Source organism: Megascapheus bottae, chromosome 5 (assembly GCF_031878675.1).
Source record: "Megascapheus bottae isolate mThoBot1 chromosome 5, mThoBot2.hap1, whole genome shotgun sequence".
Lineage (NCBI taxonomy): Eukaryota > Metazoa > Chordata > Mammalia > Rodentia > Geomyidae > Megascapheus > Megascapheus bottae.
Window position 1 is genome coordinate 67,095,814 of NC_143513.1, and position 13,378 is coordinate 67,109,191.

At 42.0% G+C, this 13,378-nt stretch overlaps 1 protein-coding gene and 1 long non-coding RNA gene across 2 annotated transcripts in view; one reads left to right on the forward strand and one right to left on the reverse strand.

Moving 5' to 3' along the window:
- Positions 1-13,378, forward strand: part of Snd1 (staphylococcal nuclease and tudor domain containing 1) — a 450,499-nt gene that overhangs the window by 342,909 nt on the left and 94,212 nt on the right. The window contains exon 16 of the mRNA XM_090333252.1: positions 8,193-8,302. Within this exon, the coding sequence (XP_090189378.1) occupies positions 8,193-8,302 (110 nt within the window). The remainder of the gene's footprint in view (positions 1-8,192; positions 8,303-13,378) is intronic.
- LOC150063535 (uncharacterized) lies at positions 4,438-11,207 on the reverse strand. Its single transcript, XR_016535553.1, has 3 exons — positions 11,109-11,207; positions 7,006-7,172; positions 4,438-4,600 (listed from the first exon to the last, which is right to left on the reverse strand). It is a non-coding gene; the product is annotated as an uncharacterized LOC150063535 (long non-coding RNA).

The following is a 13,378-nucleotide window of genomic DNA, read 5'->3' on the forward strand; positions in this document are numbered from 1 at the left end:
AACTATAAATCAGCTTTGTGATTCTGGCTAGGCTGAGAGCCAGAAATCCAGTGCAAGGCCTTAAAGCCATCCCCTTCTTGTCTCTATCACCTCCTCTAATCAGTGATGTGTAGCACTTAACACATATGCACCTTGAAGTCCTGGAAATAAGTTACTAAAATTTCTCACTATCTGAGTGTTAACTCTTATGTATACAGAACTCAGGAACAGAAAATTACATTATAGTAGATTTGTTTCACCTATTTCTGCTCATTCGCCGCTCCCCCCCCTTCTTATAGCGAATAATTGTTATTAGCATCTACTATTTGCCAGATAGAAAACTAGCATATCCCTTATCTCAACTAACTGCAGAATGGGGATCTGTTAACAGGATAATAGCCTCTATTATGCCTTCTATCAGAGAAACTTAAAGCATGTTTAACAGCCAGCACTGCAGTTCCTTCCTGTAGGTGCCTCTCCCTTACTCCTCTTCCTTGCTTCAAAGGGAACTGCAATTTCCATTGAGTTGTAAAGACTTGGTCTTATTGTTCCTACACGCAATTAACTTCAGTCCCTGGTCTTTCAACAAATGCATCAAACATCACAAAATCAGAACAGCCTAATAAAAGTCTATCCTAAAAAACTATGAGCTAAAAACAGCTTCTTTCTTAGCTCCTGCTTGACTCCCTTGACTACAATTACCTGAGATGTTTGATCCCTTTAATTAGGATTCCTTCATTCTTCCTTTATCCCTTTATTCTGATCATTGAAAAGCCTTTTAGCAGTGGCATGTTCCAGAATTGGCCCACAAGATGCTACCTCCCCTGAGAAAGCAGAGATTTGGAGTACAAGGAAGGGAGAATAAAGACTTGAAACAATGCAAAAGTCTTTATTTTTATTTCTTACCTTTTAATACAAACTTAGGAACCAAGTCTACCATTGACTTTTCTCTTGGACCAATTTAGGAGCATGAAAACATGATGCTAAGTGAAATGGTTGCATTTCTCAGTTAAGTGCTTCATTGACAGCATCCATTTGACTTACAACCTCCAGGTTGCTTTAATATCTTTGAACAAGAACTCAGAGTAAACTTTTGGTGCATGAGATGTGTTATGAAAACCAATAACTGGAACTGATTTAGCTTTAAGTGGTAACCATATCCCTTAATATTAAGCAGATGGCTAACAACCTGCCTCTGCCCTTCAGGTTGATGATCAAAAGTTCTTATTCTTCATGCTTAGGAAGCAATAACTATGTCTATATTACTACTACCAAAAGTTTTTTGAGATCAACTGAACAAAATTAGCAGTACAGATTTTCTTGGTCTGTATATTACAATTTAAGTGTAATTTCTATGTGTAGTGGGACTTGCTTTTTTGGTGTTTTGGGTTTTTTTTAATACTTTGTTGGTGGGAAGAAAGGTGGCGAGGAAAGTACAGAAATGGAACTAATTGAATCCTGGGGTAAAAACACTGCTGAGAGCCTGTGGATTATAAATTGAGTAGCTACAGCAGCAGGAACTCAGGCAAAGGTATTGGAGTGCAGTCAGTGTGACAGGAAGCTTATTTTGGTGTTCTCTCTATGCCTCTCCTTGTCCTTGACAATTATTCCAGGGGGCTGTGTATATAGAAAGAAGGGAGAGGGATCCATAGTTTCCCATCTGAAAACTTGACAGCATGCCTGCCTAGAGTCTTAGAGACTAGAAATGAAGATGACCTAGTCAATAAGACAGTTGGGTCTATTGTCTCTGCTGTATCTCCCATGTCTAAACTCAGCCCCACTTTATCAGCTAGACCGGCATGTTGCAACTATATAAAACCTTTCCTTGTTGTTGTTATTGTTGCTCTAAAAGTCTTAACAGAACTGCTATTCTTTTTTCCTCCGTTGTATGAGCTGCAAAAATTGTGTTGAAATTCCAAGAAGCAGTATTTAAAGCAGCATTTATTACCTATAAATATTATTAAAGAAGTCTTTGTCTAAATGTAGAAAATAAAGTCACAATCTGCTGGTCTGTGCTGCTTTCACCATGAACAGAGGAGTAGACCTAGTGTCTGACCAGTTTGTAGCTTTAGGATTGGACCACATTTTCAATGCCATTGTGAAACTTATTTATAACCCAGTAGGCCTCCCCACACTGTTTTTTTCCGATATTTTGTCCAGATTTGCTTTCCCCTAATAATTACACCCCTTGTTTTTAAGCTAAGCATTTTCCCTCCTTTCTGGTGTTTACACCTTTCAAATATTTGCAGATTGTTATCATGTCACCCTCTTAGTCACTGCTCAGCCGAGCTGTACAGATTTAGCACCTTTTATCTTCCCTTTGAAGGCAGGCCTCCCTGTCCTGAGTCATCTTCTCCTGTTCTCTTTAAGCATGCTCCACTTTTCTGCATTTCCATGTGGACACACTGCTTGTAGTGCTGATGACAGGGCCTACATGGCATTGTTTTCCTCTTCTTGTGTTGGGACCCCAACATGTCTGCTGTGCCTCTTGGGCACAGTGTTGACTGACTGCTTCAACTCTGGGTTTAAACTGTGTTCTCCACATGTGCCAGATGAGAAGCCAGTGGGGGGTACACATGCTATGCTGTGTTCTCCTTGTTGGCTTGTTCTATAACTTTGTAAGGATAAGATGTAGATAGTTAAACCCCTTTCCTGACATTTGCATGAAACACTTCTGTGCTGGAAACCGGTCACTCTAGATCTTACAGTCCTCAACTCTTACTTCTCTTCCAAAGTAGTTTTTAAAAGTGTTTATTCCTTCAACTCTTCTTGAGGATCTACTATGTTGCCACAGTGTATTATACATAGGAAAGAATAAAATCTGAGTATGACATGGTACCTTCCCTGAGAAGCAATTTCTGTTTTAGTTTTATTTCAATTACAAATATGAGACTCTCACAGTTCATGATGGTAATGAGAAGAGAGCTGACTTGCAGGAGCATCTAGGGAAATTAACAGAATCATCCTAGGTAGGATTGGGTCTCTTAGGTCCTAGAACTGGAGGATGGTTCTGGATCTCCTTGTTTAATTCAAGCAAGTTTTGTTTTCTTTTTTTTTTTTTTTCCTTGCCAGTTCTGGGCTTAAGCTCAGGGCCTGAGCACTGGCCTTGGGTTTTCCTCAAGGCTAGAACTCTACCACTTGAGCCTCAGCGCCACTTCTGGCTTTTTCCAAGTATGTGGTACCAAGGAATTGAACCCAGGTCTTAGGTGCATGTTAGGCAAGCACTCTACCACTAGGCCAAACTCACGGCCCCCCCTCAAGCAAGTTTTCTATTTATTTCCTCCTTCCCCTGGCTCCAATGCCCAATTTCAATTCCAGAAGGATACTTGTCTTGGCTTACTTAGTATCTACCAGTTCAGTTAGAACAGCTTCTTCTTGTTGGCCTGACTACAGACTGGCCTTCTTTGAATCTAGCATAGAAATATCTGTCCAATCCCTCCCTGTCTCCCCCTACCTATGCTCCTATTTCCCCATTTCCATGGGTGGAGAAGGGAGAGAACAGGCCAGCATCATGAGGAGAACATAGCTGCCCGAAGCAAGGGACGTGACATGGTACGTCCCATGATTGACTTGTTCACTGTGTCTCACCTATAGCTTCCCAGAAAGACTTACATCTCATATGACCACTTATTGTATGTTAACACACTGCAACCTAGAGACTAAATGGCAAATTCAGGACTATACCTTATTCAATGGTAGAGGGAAATCATCTTTCCTAACCAACAGTTGAGCTTGCTAAGCACAAGGTCTTCTCTTTTTCAATCCGTGCTTGGTCCAGAGGAGATGGGTATATTTGTGAAATAGGGGAAAGGAAAGCTGTGTGGTTTTGAAGTCCCCTAGTGTGTAGAGAGCGGGCTCTGCTGGATGCATCCTGTCCATGATGTCTCATGAAGCAGTAAGAACACAGTGGGACTGCAACAAGGACCACTGGCAAATCGTTCAAAGTAGTTTGTTTCCACTAATTGTCTTTCCTTCTGCTGGTGCCTAGCCTCCAGTTTGCTAGACATACTAAGTGTCTTTGGGAAGTTTTCACATTGACTGTAGCCAAGGCAGACCTGCCATGCTTCCTCTCAGCTCCCACTGCCCAAGGACATATGCTTTGAATATGGAGGCTTAATAATCATATAACTCAATATACAGTGTAAAATATTCAGAGTAATACATAACCATCAATGAAATCTCTTATATAGCTATTATCTTGTCATTAGCAGGAATTTTTCTTCTTGCTCTGAAGCTGATTGTCCAAAGTGTTTGCATTAATTGACCTAGTTAGTCAATGTCTGTAATATGTATAATTTTTTTAATGAGGAAAATTACTACTCCATTGCCCAACATTGAAGTTTGAAAGTAGATATCCTATACTCTAGGAGTCAACCATTGGGCAAAGAATCACAAAGGACGCATGAGCAAAACTGTAGAATTTTATTTCAAGGCAAGACTTTGCAGATGTTTCAATTTATAGGTAAACTGTGAGCCTGGCTGAACAGAAACCAGGACCGTGATGTACTGATGGCTAACAATGGAATTTCTCTTCCTGTACTCTATACAAATCAGACAAAATGTCCTTTCTTATTGTGTTCATTTTGAACAATCTTAGTCAACCATTCATGTGCTGGAAAGCCTAGAAAAAAAAATACAAAAATTAGATGCGATGAGGTTAAGGAACTCCCGAACAGTGGGTCTGCCTCTTCTCCATCTGCTTGTGGCCCTACCAGTCCTTCTCTTCATTCTGGCACAGCTCTTTAAAGATAAGAAAAATGCTAAAGGATGTTGGTATTTTTAGGCATGATATTTTTTAATTAAAATATTTCTATTTTATTAGTAGTCAAGGGTAAGCCAGCCAATTACCATGCACAGGTAAGGGCTGGGCACACAGCTGAGTTGGCATATCCTAACTATAGACAGCACCATGCCAGTGCATTATTGGAAAAGACAGCTATTAGTGGTAATATGTAGGGTCTAGAATGACAGGTGTTCCTCACTGGCTAGGGAGAACTTTGGTAATTCCAGTGATGCCTTTTCAGTCTAGAGCCCTTCATGGCTTGGGAGCACTCCATCACTGCCTGTCAGCCTGCCTAAGCCTGCTGAAGCAGCCTTGAGTTTGTGTTCCAAGAACCCAACTTTCTTTCCCTCTGTTTACTTTCTTCATCTTTGTTGATGTTTTTAAATCTGTTGTATTGGAAGAGGCAACAGCACACCCCAGCCCAGCAACCTGTCTAGCAGACCATCAGCGCACACCTCGTTTGAAGGAAGGTGCGGCATATCCTAGGCTGCCTTGTGCCCTAGTCTCTGGGCAGAGGGGTGTAACATGTTTGCCTGGCATATAGCAGCAGCAACTGCCTTTGTGGCAGGAGGTTAATGGTCACCAGGCCTCTGCAGCAATGGATAGTGTATTCCTCAAGGTCTCTCCATCCGTTAAGACACAAAGCAAGTGGGGAGCCTGATAAGCCCCCAGGTAGAGCAGCTTTCAAACAATGCAGCAAAGCTTCAGAGCTCTGCCCACCTTTCAGCCTTGTGCTTTGTGCCTCAGTCTCTTCCAGTGCTTCTTATGCTATGTGTTGTGCCCCACTAGTCGTCAATTTCATTGTTAAAGCCACTTTGGTTTACTTTCCTTAATAAAATAGAGTCAGAAAGACTGTCATATAACACACTTGGTCGAAATTAATCAAAGTATACATGCCCATATAAATGTAGATGTAATCTATAATAAAAAAATAATATTCTGAAAAATCCTCATACTATCTTTTAATCTGCAGGTATAATTGGATTGAGCAAATTTAAATCACTCAGACACTCAACTACATGAAAAAACCCTCCTACTTTCCTGGCTTTGAATCTGGATTTGGTCATAGGTCCTGGGTCCTGTCATAGCATCCCATCTCCCTTCTCCCTTGATAAGGAGTTACTTCAGAGAAAACAGGTCTAAGAGAAATTTCTTGGCTATGTCAGACTGGAATAGGTGTGAAGAGATGTTTACTTATTTCCACTTTAAAGGGGCAGAGAAACAACCTGCTCCTGCTTCTTCCTCTTGACAAGCTGGAACACAGCTGCTGTGGGGCAGAAAGGCAACATAACAAAGACCTCTTTCCTTTTCATCTACATTCAGTGGGTGGGTTCGGTTTCTACAGGCCCAAAGGACCCTCTGATGAAAATGTTTTGAATATGTTTCTGCTTGATTTGTTTAACCCTGGGCCTATTGAGCCACATCTTTTCTCCACATAATCACCTGGGGGTCTTCAGAATTCCAAGAGTAAAGTGACGAAAAGAACAAGTCCTCCGCCAGGAAAGCTCAGAAACCTGTCATGCCTTTCTAGACAAGAGCCTTTACCCCCTAGTTTCTGCTGCCCTGAGTCCTGCCTGATCCCTGTTCCAGCCTTACCCCACTGCACCCCAGCTCTGCCATTGTATTACTCTTGTTTCTGCAGCAATGCTTTATCTATGGGTTTGTGGCAAAATAGTTCAACAGAATCATTTGTTTTTCTCTCTGGCAATTCTGCTCTTGCTTAGTTTGCAGATATAAAATGAAAAGTGTTTTTGGCTATTGATGTTGTGGAAAACATGGGTTATATTTCATTCCATTTTACTCTAGCGCCCTCTCTGCCTTTGGGGTTAATATCAGGTTTTTCGGCTCCTATATAGTTCTTTTATAACAATTCCACATCTCCAGCTATCTGGCTCTGAAGTATAGAGACTGGGGCAGCTCTGGTTATGTTCTCAATCAGGTGATACTTGGTGGGACCTTCAGCTAGCCTTTCTTTGGAAGGATAGGAGAATGGTCACTGATACCAGTTTAAGCTGTCATATTCCCCCCTCCCCTTGGGTGATATTACCCACCCTACCTAGCATTTCTTTTACCTTAGGTGATCTGGCCCATTGGTGAGACCTGGAGTCTCAGAGAGAATGCTTTCTGTTTTGTGCCTGCTGAGAACCAACATATAAGCTACTCCCTTTCTTCTGGCCTTTATGATCTTGAATCCATACCAGAAACATGAATAGCCACCCAGCTTTGCCCATAAAGTAAAGTACCTTCTGTGGAGGCAATGGCGGGACCTCTTCTCCTCATGGCATCCCATCAGATGTGTGTGGTAGTGTAGATGCTCCGCTTCTGGCTTCCCCAGGCCAAGCTTCTGCTGCTTTCACTTGTCTGTCTGTCCCTCCCCCAGGCCAAGCTTCTGCTGCTTTCACTTGTCTGTCTGTGCATGGGTACAGTAGCATTCCCACCTCTGCATTATTGCAGCAAGAGGGACCATCAGCTGTTCAGACAAAAGCCTTCTCTCCTGAAATGTTATTTTCTTTCCCTGTCTCTCTCTAGCCTAGTTCAACTTTTTTGCTTCATAATTACAGTTGCAGTATGAATTACTTTGAAATATTTATGTCTTACCCAGATATCAAAATGCAACGTATTTCATAGTCTGTCACAAACGACCACTGTGGGTGATAAATATATCTGCACAATGAGTGATTGAATCAGAGAAAGAAAAGGCAGGCAGAGTGAGTTGGTGAGCACTTCTTTTGTACAAAATACAGTCATGGATACAAACAAGAAAAGGATAGCTTCTGTTCTCAGGGGTCTTAGCGGCTAGTCATAAGGTCAGGGACACACTTGGAGATTTTTAAGTATGGGAATCACTAAGAGCAATATTACTAATGACAATAAAGAGGACGTTAATAGTAGCTAAGTATATGGAACCTTACCGTGTGGCAGGCATTGTTCTCAATGTGTTTTACATACATAATCTCTTCCCCAATAGGTTCACACAGCAAGCTTAAGAAGTAAATACATTATGTCTGTTTTATAAGTAGGAAACTAAGACCGTGTTCAGTAATTTGGTTAAGGTCATGAAGCTAATAGGTGATAGATTAGAATAGGATTCCAAGTTTCCCTGGGTGTAGACACCTAATACTTCATAAGTATTCTGGGCTCCCCCTGCCCCCCATCTCATTCTGAATGAAAATCAGTGGTACTAGTGTGCAAAATATAGCCTAAGGACAGAGGGCAAAACTTACTTGAAGTGGAAAATGACACTGAATTAACACTTTGGAATTTGACATGAAGTATAATAGTAAGGAGAAAATGTCTGCAAGTCACCTGCAGTGACTCAAGAATGCCCAGTAGCTGGGCTGGCAATATAACTTAGGTAAAGGAGCCATTTATGGCTAAAGCCAAAAGACTGCAACATTTCACCACAAATTTTCCATTTCTCTTGACACAGGCATTGAATGCCCCCGAGGAGCCCGGAACCTCCCTGGTTTGGTGCAGGAAGGAGAGCCGTTCAGCGAGGAAGCCACGCTTTTCACCAAGGAACTGGTGCTGCAGCGAGAGGTAGGGCTTCACTCGGTATCTTCCTGAATGGAAGGGCTCAGGATCTAAGAGTTCCCTTGGACTCGTATTTTCCTACTAGGACAGAAATCCAGGAGTTCCTTTTTCCCCTGCTCATGTCTGAATGTCCTTGCCATTCTGTGCCTACCTAGCCCTTATTCCCTTGAGTCCTATATCATTGGCCAGCTGCCTCTCAGTTGCTTCTCCCCACTGGTGACTTGGGATTTCGGTGCACACTAGGCCAGGTGAGACCAGCCAGGATCCTAATGCAGAGCTTACAGCTTTGCAGTCCTCCTCTTTGGAGAATTAGCCTGAGCTGCCTGCCTCCAGCTGGATTTAGAAGCTTGACTAACCCTGTCAGGGGCCAATTTTCTTTGAACATTTATTTGTATCTTTGAGTAATTACATTTTCTATAGCGGGTTTTCTGACTTAATTTAATTGTATTTCTGTTTCTGCCTGTTGGGCTGGCTCTTGCAAGCAGGAGTTAGGCTCTCTGCTGCTGTGGTGCCCTTCTACCTGCTAATTTTGCTCAAGTCATCATCAACAGATCCATCTTCTTTCTAGGAGTGTACCAGCCATTCATCCTGTTAGGTGGGCACAAGAAAAGAACAGCAGGGAAGTGTGCTGGGCTCAGACTTAGATTGAGACCTGCTTTTATCCCCATTTCTTTTACAATCAAATCTATCAGGTCCCTCCAGCCTTTTTCAGTATCATAATTTACACAGTGCTATAGGATTATATGTTCCTAGACATTTTTCTCTCCCATTAGTCTTTCCAGATACTTGAAAGCAAATACATAGGCTTCTTTAGGACGTTCAGTGATAACAGATACCTATGTAAAGGCTTCAGCGTCTCATTTTGATTTGAATAATCAGCAAATAAATTGGATGTGAGAGGCAAGACAGCCAGGGGGGTGGGGGGGCGGGGATGGTGGTTATCTTGGGCTCCCCTGACTTTGAGAGACCCAGCACTTTGATTTCTAAGCAATGTTTTTACTGTTGGTGCCACCCTGTATGTGAGATTGCTCTTGCCTTTTCCTTTTCGTGGAAGAAATACATTTGGCAAAATAGATCTAGAATTCTTATTTTAAGAGATTTCCTGTTTTCATTTCCCAAACATCATGTGCAACAATCTAGATAGTAATATATCTGATTTGTGGGCCATGTTAGCATTAGTGTGTGGTATTTAATCATGCCATCAGATTCATATTGTTTTGTTTTGTAGCAATGTATATTTACTTGTGAGGTAGAATGCCTTCCTACTCCCCATTTTGTAATTCACAATGCAACTGGAATCTTTATCAATTAAAGATAGCCCCCACATTCTGCTATAGACATGTTTTAAGAATCTATTCTTGGAACTACTGACACTCGTGGTTCATGCTTATAATTCTAGCTACTCTAGAAGCTGAAATGTAAGGATCACAGTTTGAAGCCAAATGGAAAGTCCATGAGATTCTTTTTCTTCAATTAACCACCAAAAAAAAACTAAAGTAGAGCTGTGGTTGAAGTGGTAGAGTGCCGGTCTTAAGCACAGAAGCTCAGGGACAGCACCTGGGCCCTGAGTTCAAGCCTTGCTCCTTCTTTCCTCCTCCCAGAAAGAAATAGAATCCACTCTAATTACTGACTACTAGGATATACTGCAGATTTTGAAGGGGCTCAGAGATTACATAGAAGGGGAAAATATTATGGAATGTCCCTCTGACTTTTGTAAGCCTTTAGATATTAAACTACAAAGCAAATACTTAGAAAAAAGCTGGTGAGTCCCTGGAAGTTCATGACCTTTTAGAAGCAGCAACAACAGATTTTTACTTACTTCTTGTGCTTTGGATAGGGAGGAATCCCTTCACTGGATTGCCAGAGACACCTGTCAGCATAATCTATGTCTATGCCTATGTCTATGCCTATGTCAGTTTCTCACCAGAGTGATCTCCCTGTAGTTTCATATCTCCTAAAGTTCCTTCCTCTTCATTTTTTTAAAACTTGTTTTCCAAGCCACTTTTTTCTTCCTAGTTATATTCCTAGCTCACTGTTGATATTCAAAGTTTGAGGGGTTCAGCAAAAATACTGACCACTGCCAGGCACAGTAGCTCACGCCTGTAATCCTAGCTGAGATCTGAGGATTATGGTTTAAAGCCAGGTTGGGCAATAAAGAACATGAGACTCTTATCTCCAGTTAACCACTAGAAAACTGGAACTGGCCTGGTGGCTCAGGGGTAGGGTGGTAGCCTTGAGCTGAAGAGCTCAGGGACAACACCCAGGCCCAGAGTTCAAGTCCCATGACTGACAGGAAAAAAATAATGATGACAACTAAAAGGAATGAGGGGCAAAGCACTCTTTTACTGTCTTATGCCTCTTGTGATTTTCACCTAGTCTGTTTATTTGTTAATATTTACTGGTTAAAAGAGTCCAAGTTTGTCTCCACCTTCTTTGATGTCCCTGCCATGTGAGTTTACAGATCTTTAGTCTAATCCAAAATTGATATTTATCTTTCTTGATTATAGTAGCCCAGGTCTTCATAGCCCTGTGTCCAGGGTCTCTCAATAAAGAACCTTTCTGCATTTTCCTAGCTGCTTCTATGATTGCTTGGGCAGGCTGTTTTGAAAGATTATTATCCAAAGGAAATCAGAGTACCTAGACTACGAATAATTCAAGGTATTGACTGAAGGAACCAGTTTCAGCCAACTCTCTCGAGCTCTTCCATCATAGGATGAATGAAAACTGCTTTCTGAAGGGCTGAAAGAGTAAGGGGAGGTTTTATGCCAGTATGAGCAGCATTTGTTTACTTTTCCCTCTGTGGTGTCTTTACCTGTTTCACTGTGGCACTATGGTTTTTGCCATTTCACTCTCCCCACAAAGATCTAACAAAGGGGAGAATCCATGCATTGCTGCCCCTGGAAGCACAGCTCCTTCCTATAGACTCCTTGGAGAAAAAATGATAATGTTGTGGAGGCCAGTAGATGAGCTCACAGCCTCCACTGTGACATATTACCCTTCAGGAACTCTCTGAGGCCAAGCTGTTGCTGGGATGGTTGGTTGTACTGATTGTTTGTTTGTACCTTGTACTATTCCCTTGACAATCAAACATTACCAAGTATTTGGAAGATGTGACTGACCTTGGCTCTGCCTCAAATGTTTTTAAACATTTGTCCGTATTTCATCTGAGACCTGAATTTCTCAGCCTTCTGCATGTTCTCCCCAGTTACTGTAAATATGCATTATTAAAGGAAAAGAGAAGCACACAGATTTCACGTATTAAAGCACTTAATTCAGTGCTCTGCTGAAGTCAGTGGTCTTCTAATTCACTACCATGTATGAAAGCATGAACTGACTAGAAAAGAGTTAAGCTTGTGGGAAGGACTATCTAATGGGTCACCGACACTGGGCCAGACTTCTGCCAAGGAGATAACAAGAAGTTAGCTTGCAGTTAGCTTGACAAATGGCACAGTGTTTATTGCCCTATTTTGGGGTGGGCTGAGCAGGAATCTATTCCGGTCTCTCTGTTTTGAATCAAAAATTATGTCTATTTATCCCCATTCCATGCATGGAGTCTTTGAAGCACAGAAAAGTCTTTTCCCTAAGTTTTCACCTGTCCTCCTTTGTCTGGAAATCTGATCATCATACTTTCTTTGTGTGTTAATGATTACACTGGTTAGCCCAGAGCCAGCTACCTCCCAACCCATTCTCCATTTCATTGTTCTACTTATTTTTCTCCATCTACTACAAGGTGCTTCTCCCTAAGCCATTGGTTCCTGTTGGCTTTGGCTCTTTTTCCTGAGTCAGGAAGAAGTCCAGTGCTGTGGTCTGATATGTATATGCTACAACCACCCTCAGGGCTGGAAGAACCAGAAATTATAAACCTAATTTTCTTTGTGACCTTAGAGCCTAGAGCAACCAAGGGCCTCTTAGAGGACTTAACTCTTACTCAAAGGACACCCAAAGAGCTCACGTCTCTTCCAGTCTGGCCCAGTTGGGTGTCAGGAGTAAGCAGTTCTAGCTCCCCTGCCAGTCTTCACAAAGTTTTGTTGAAACACAGACATACTCATTCTTTGTGTGTTGTCTCTATGGGAGCGATCACATTATCACTTAGTGCATCTGCGTTTAGTAATTACGTCAGAAGTTACATGGTCTTCTTACCTGATATAATCAGTTTGCTAATATTCCCTATGGGGTAGAGGATGCTGAACTGATTTCATAATCACCAAGAAAGAATGGATTGGCTCTTTACCCCCATCCTTGAAGTGGGCTACTTCCGAACCATATAACTAGGGATGATTATATTTGTGGCTATAGCTATGACTGTGAGCTGTCTACTGTGTCCCATCGGATAGCATGTGCTTGGTGATACCCCCTCACTCCCATACAAATGTCTATTTAAGGCAGTCCCCTGCTACATTGCCAAGGACAGGAAGAACTGGTGTAATTTCCCAGATGGGGAGTTGTGCTTGTTGCGTGCATCTTCCCAGTAGTGATGAGAGATAGCTTTAGCTAATGGGTAGATAACCGACTTAAAAGTGCAAACTCCTAGGTTTTCACACTCCAGTTATCGTGTGGTCCTGGGTGTGCAATTCTTTTCTGCCTTGGTTATTTCTGCCTAAAAGACTGAGCTAGCAATGCAACCATCATCTTCCTTTTGAAGCCTTTGTGAATACAACACTCATGTAAATCTCTTGACACTGCCTTCCAGAAGGCCAGCTAGGCAGCATAGACTCACCCAGATCCCTGTCTGCCATTGCTCTCCTTGCTGCTATGTTGAGAAAATCTGGACTTGAAGAAGGAAAAAAAAAACAAAGACAAAAACGATGAGACATCGGTTTTGTTAGAGAAAGGGTCTCCCTGTGTAGTCCAGGGTGAACTGGAACTGTGATCCTCCTGCCTCAATTTCCCAAGTATCAAAGTCAAAATTGAACTCATTTCAGCTCCAAACTGTAGAAGGAATAGCTTTCAGTAGATGAGGGAGAATCTCCAGGAGTTTGATGATCACTTCAAAGCCCTTCCTTACCATCCCTTTGTCCTCTGTTAGACATTCCAGATTCTTGCTGCCTGGAAAAATATGTCCTCATGCTGGACAGCCCAGCT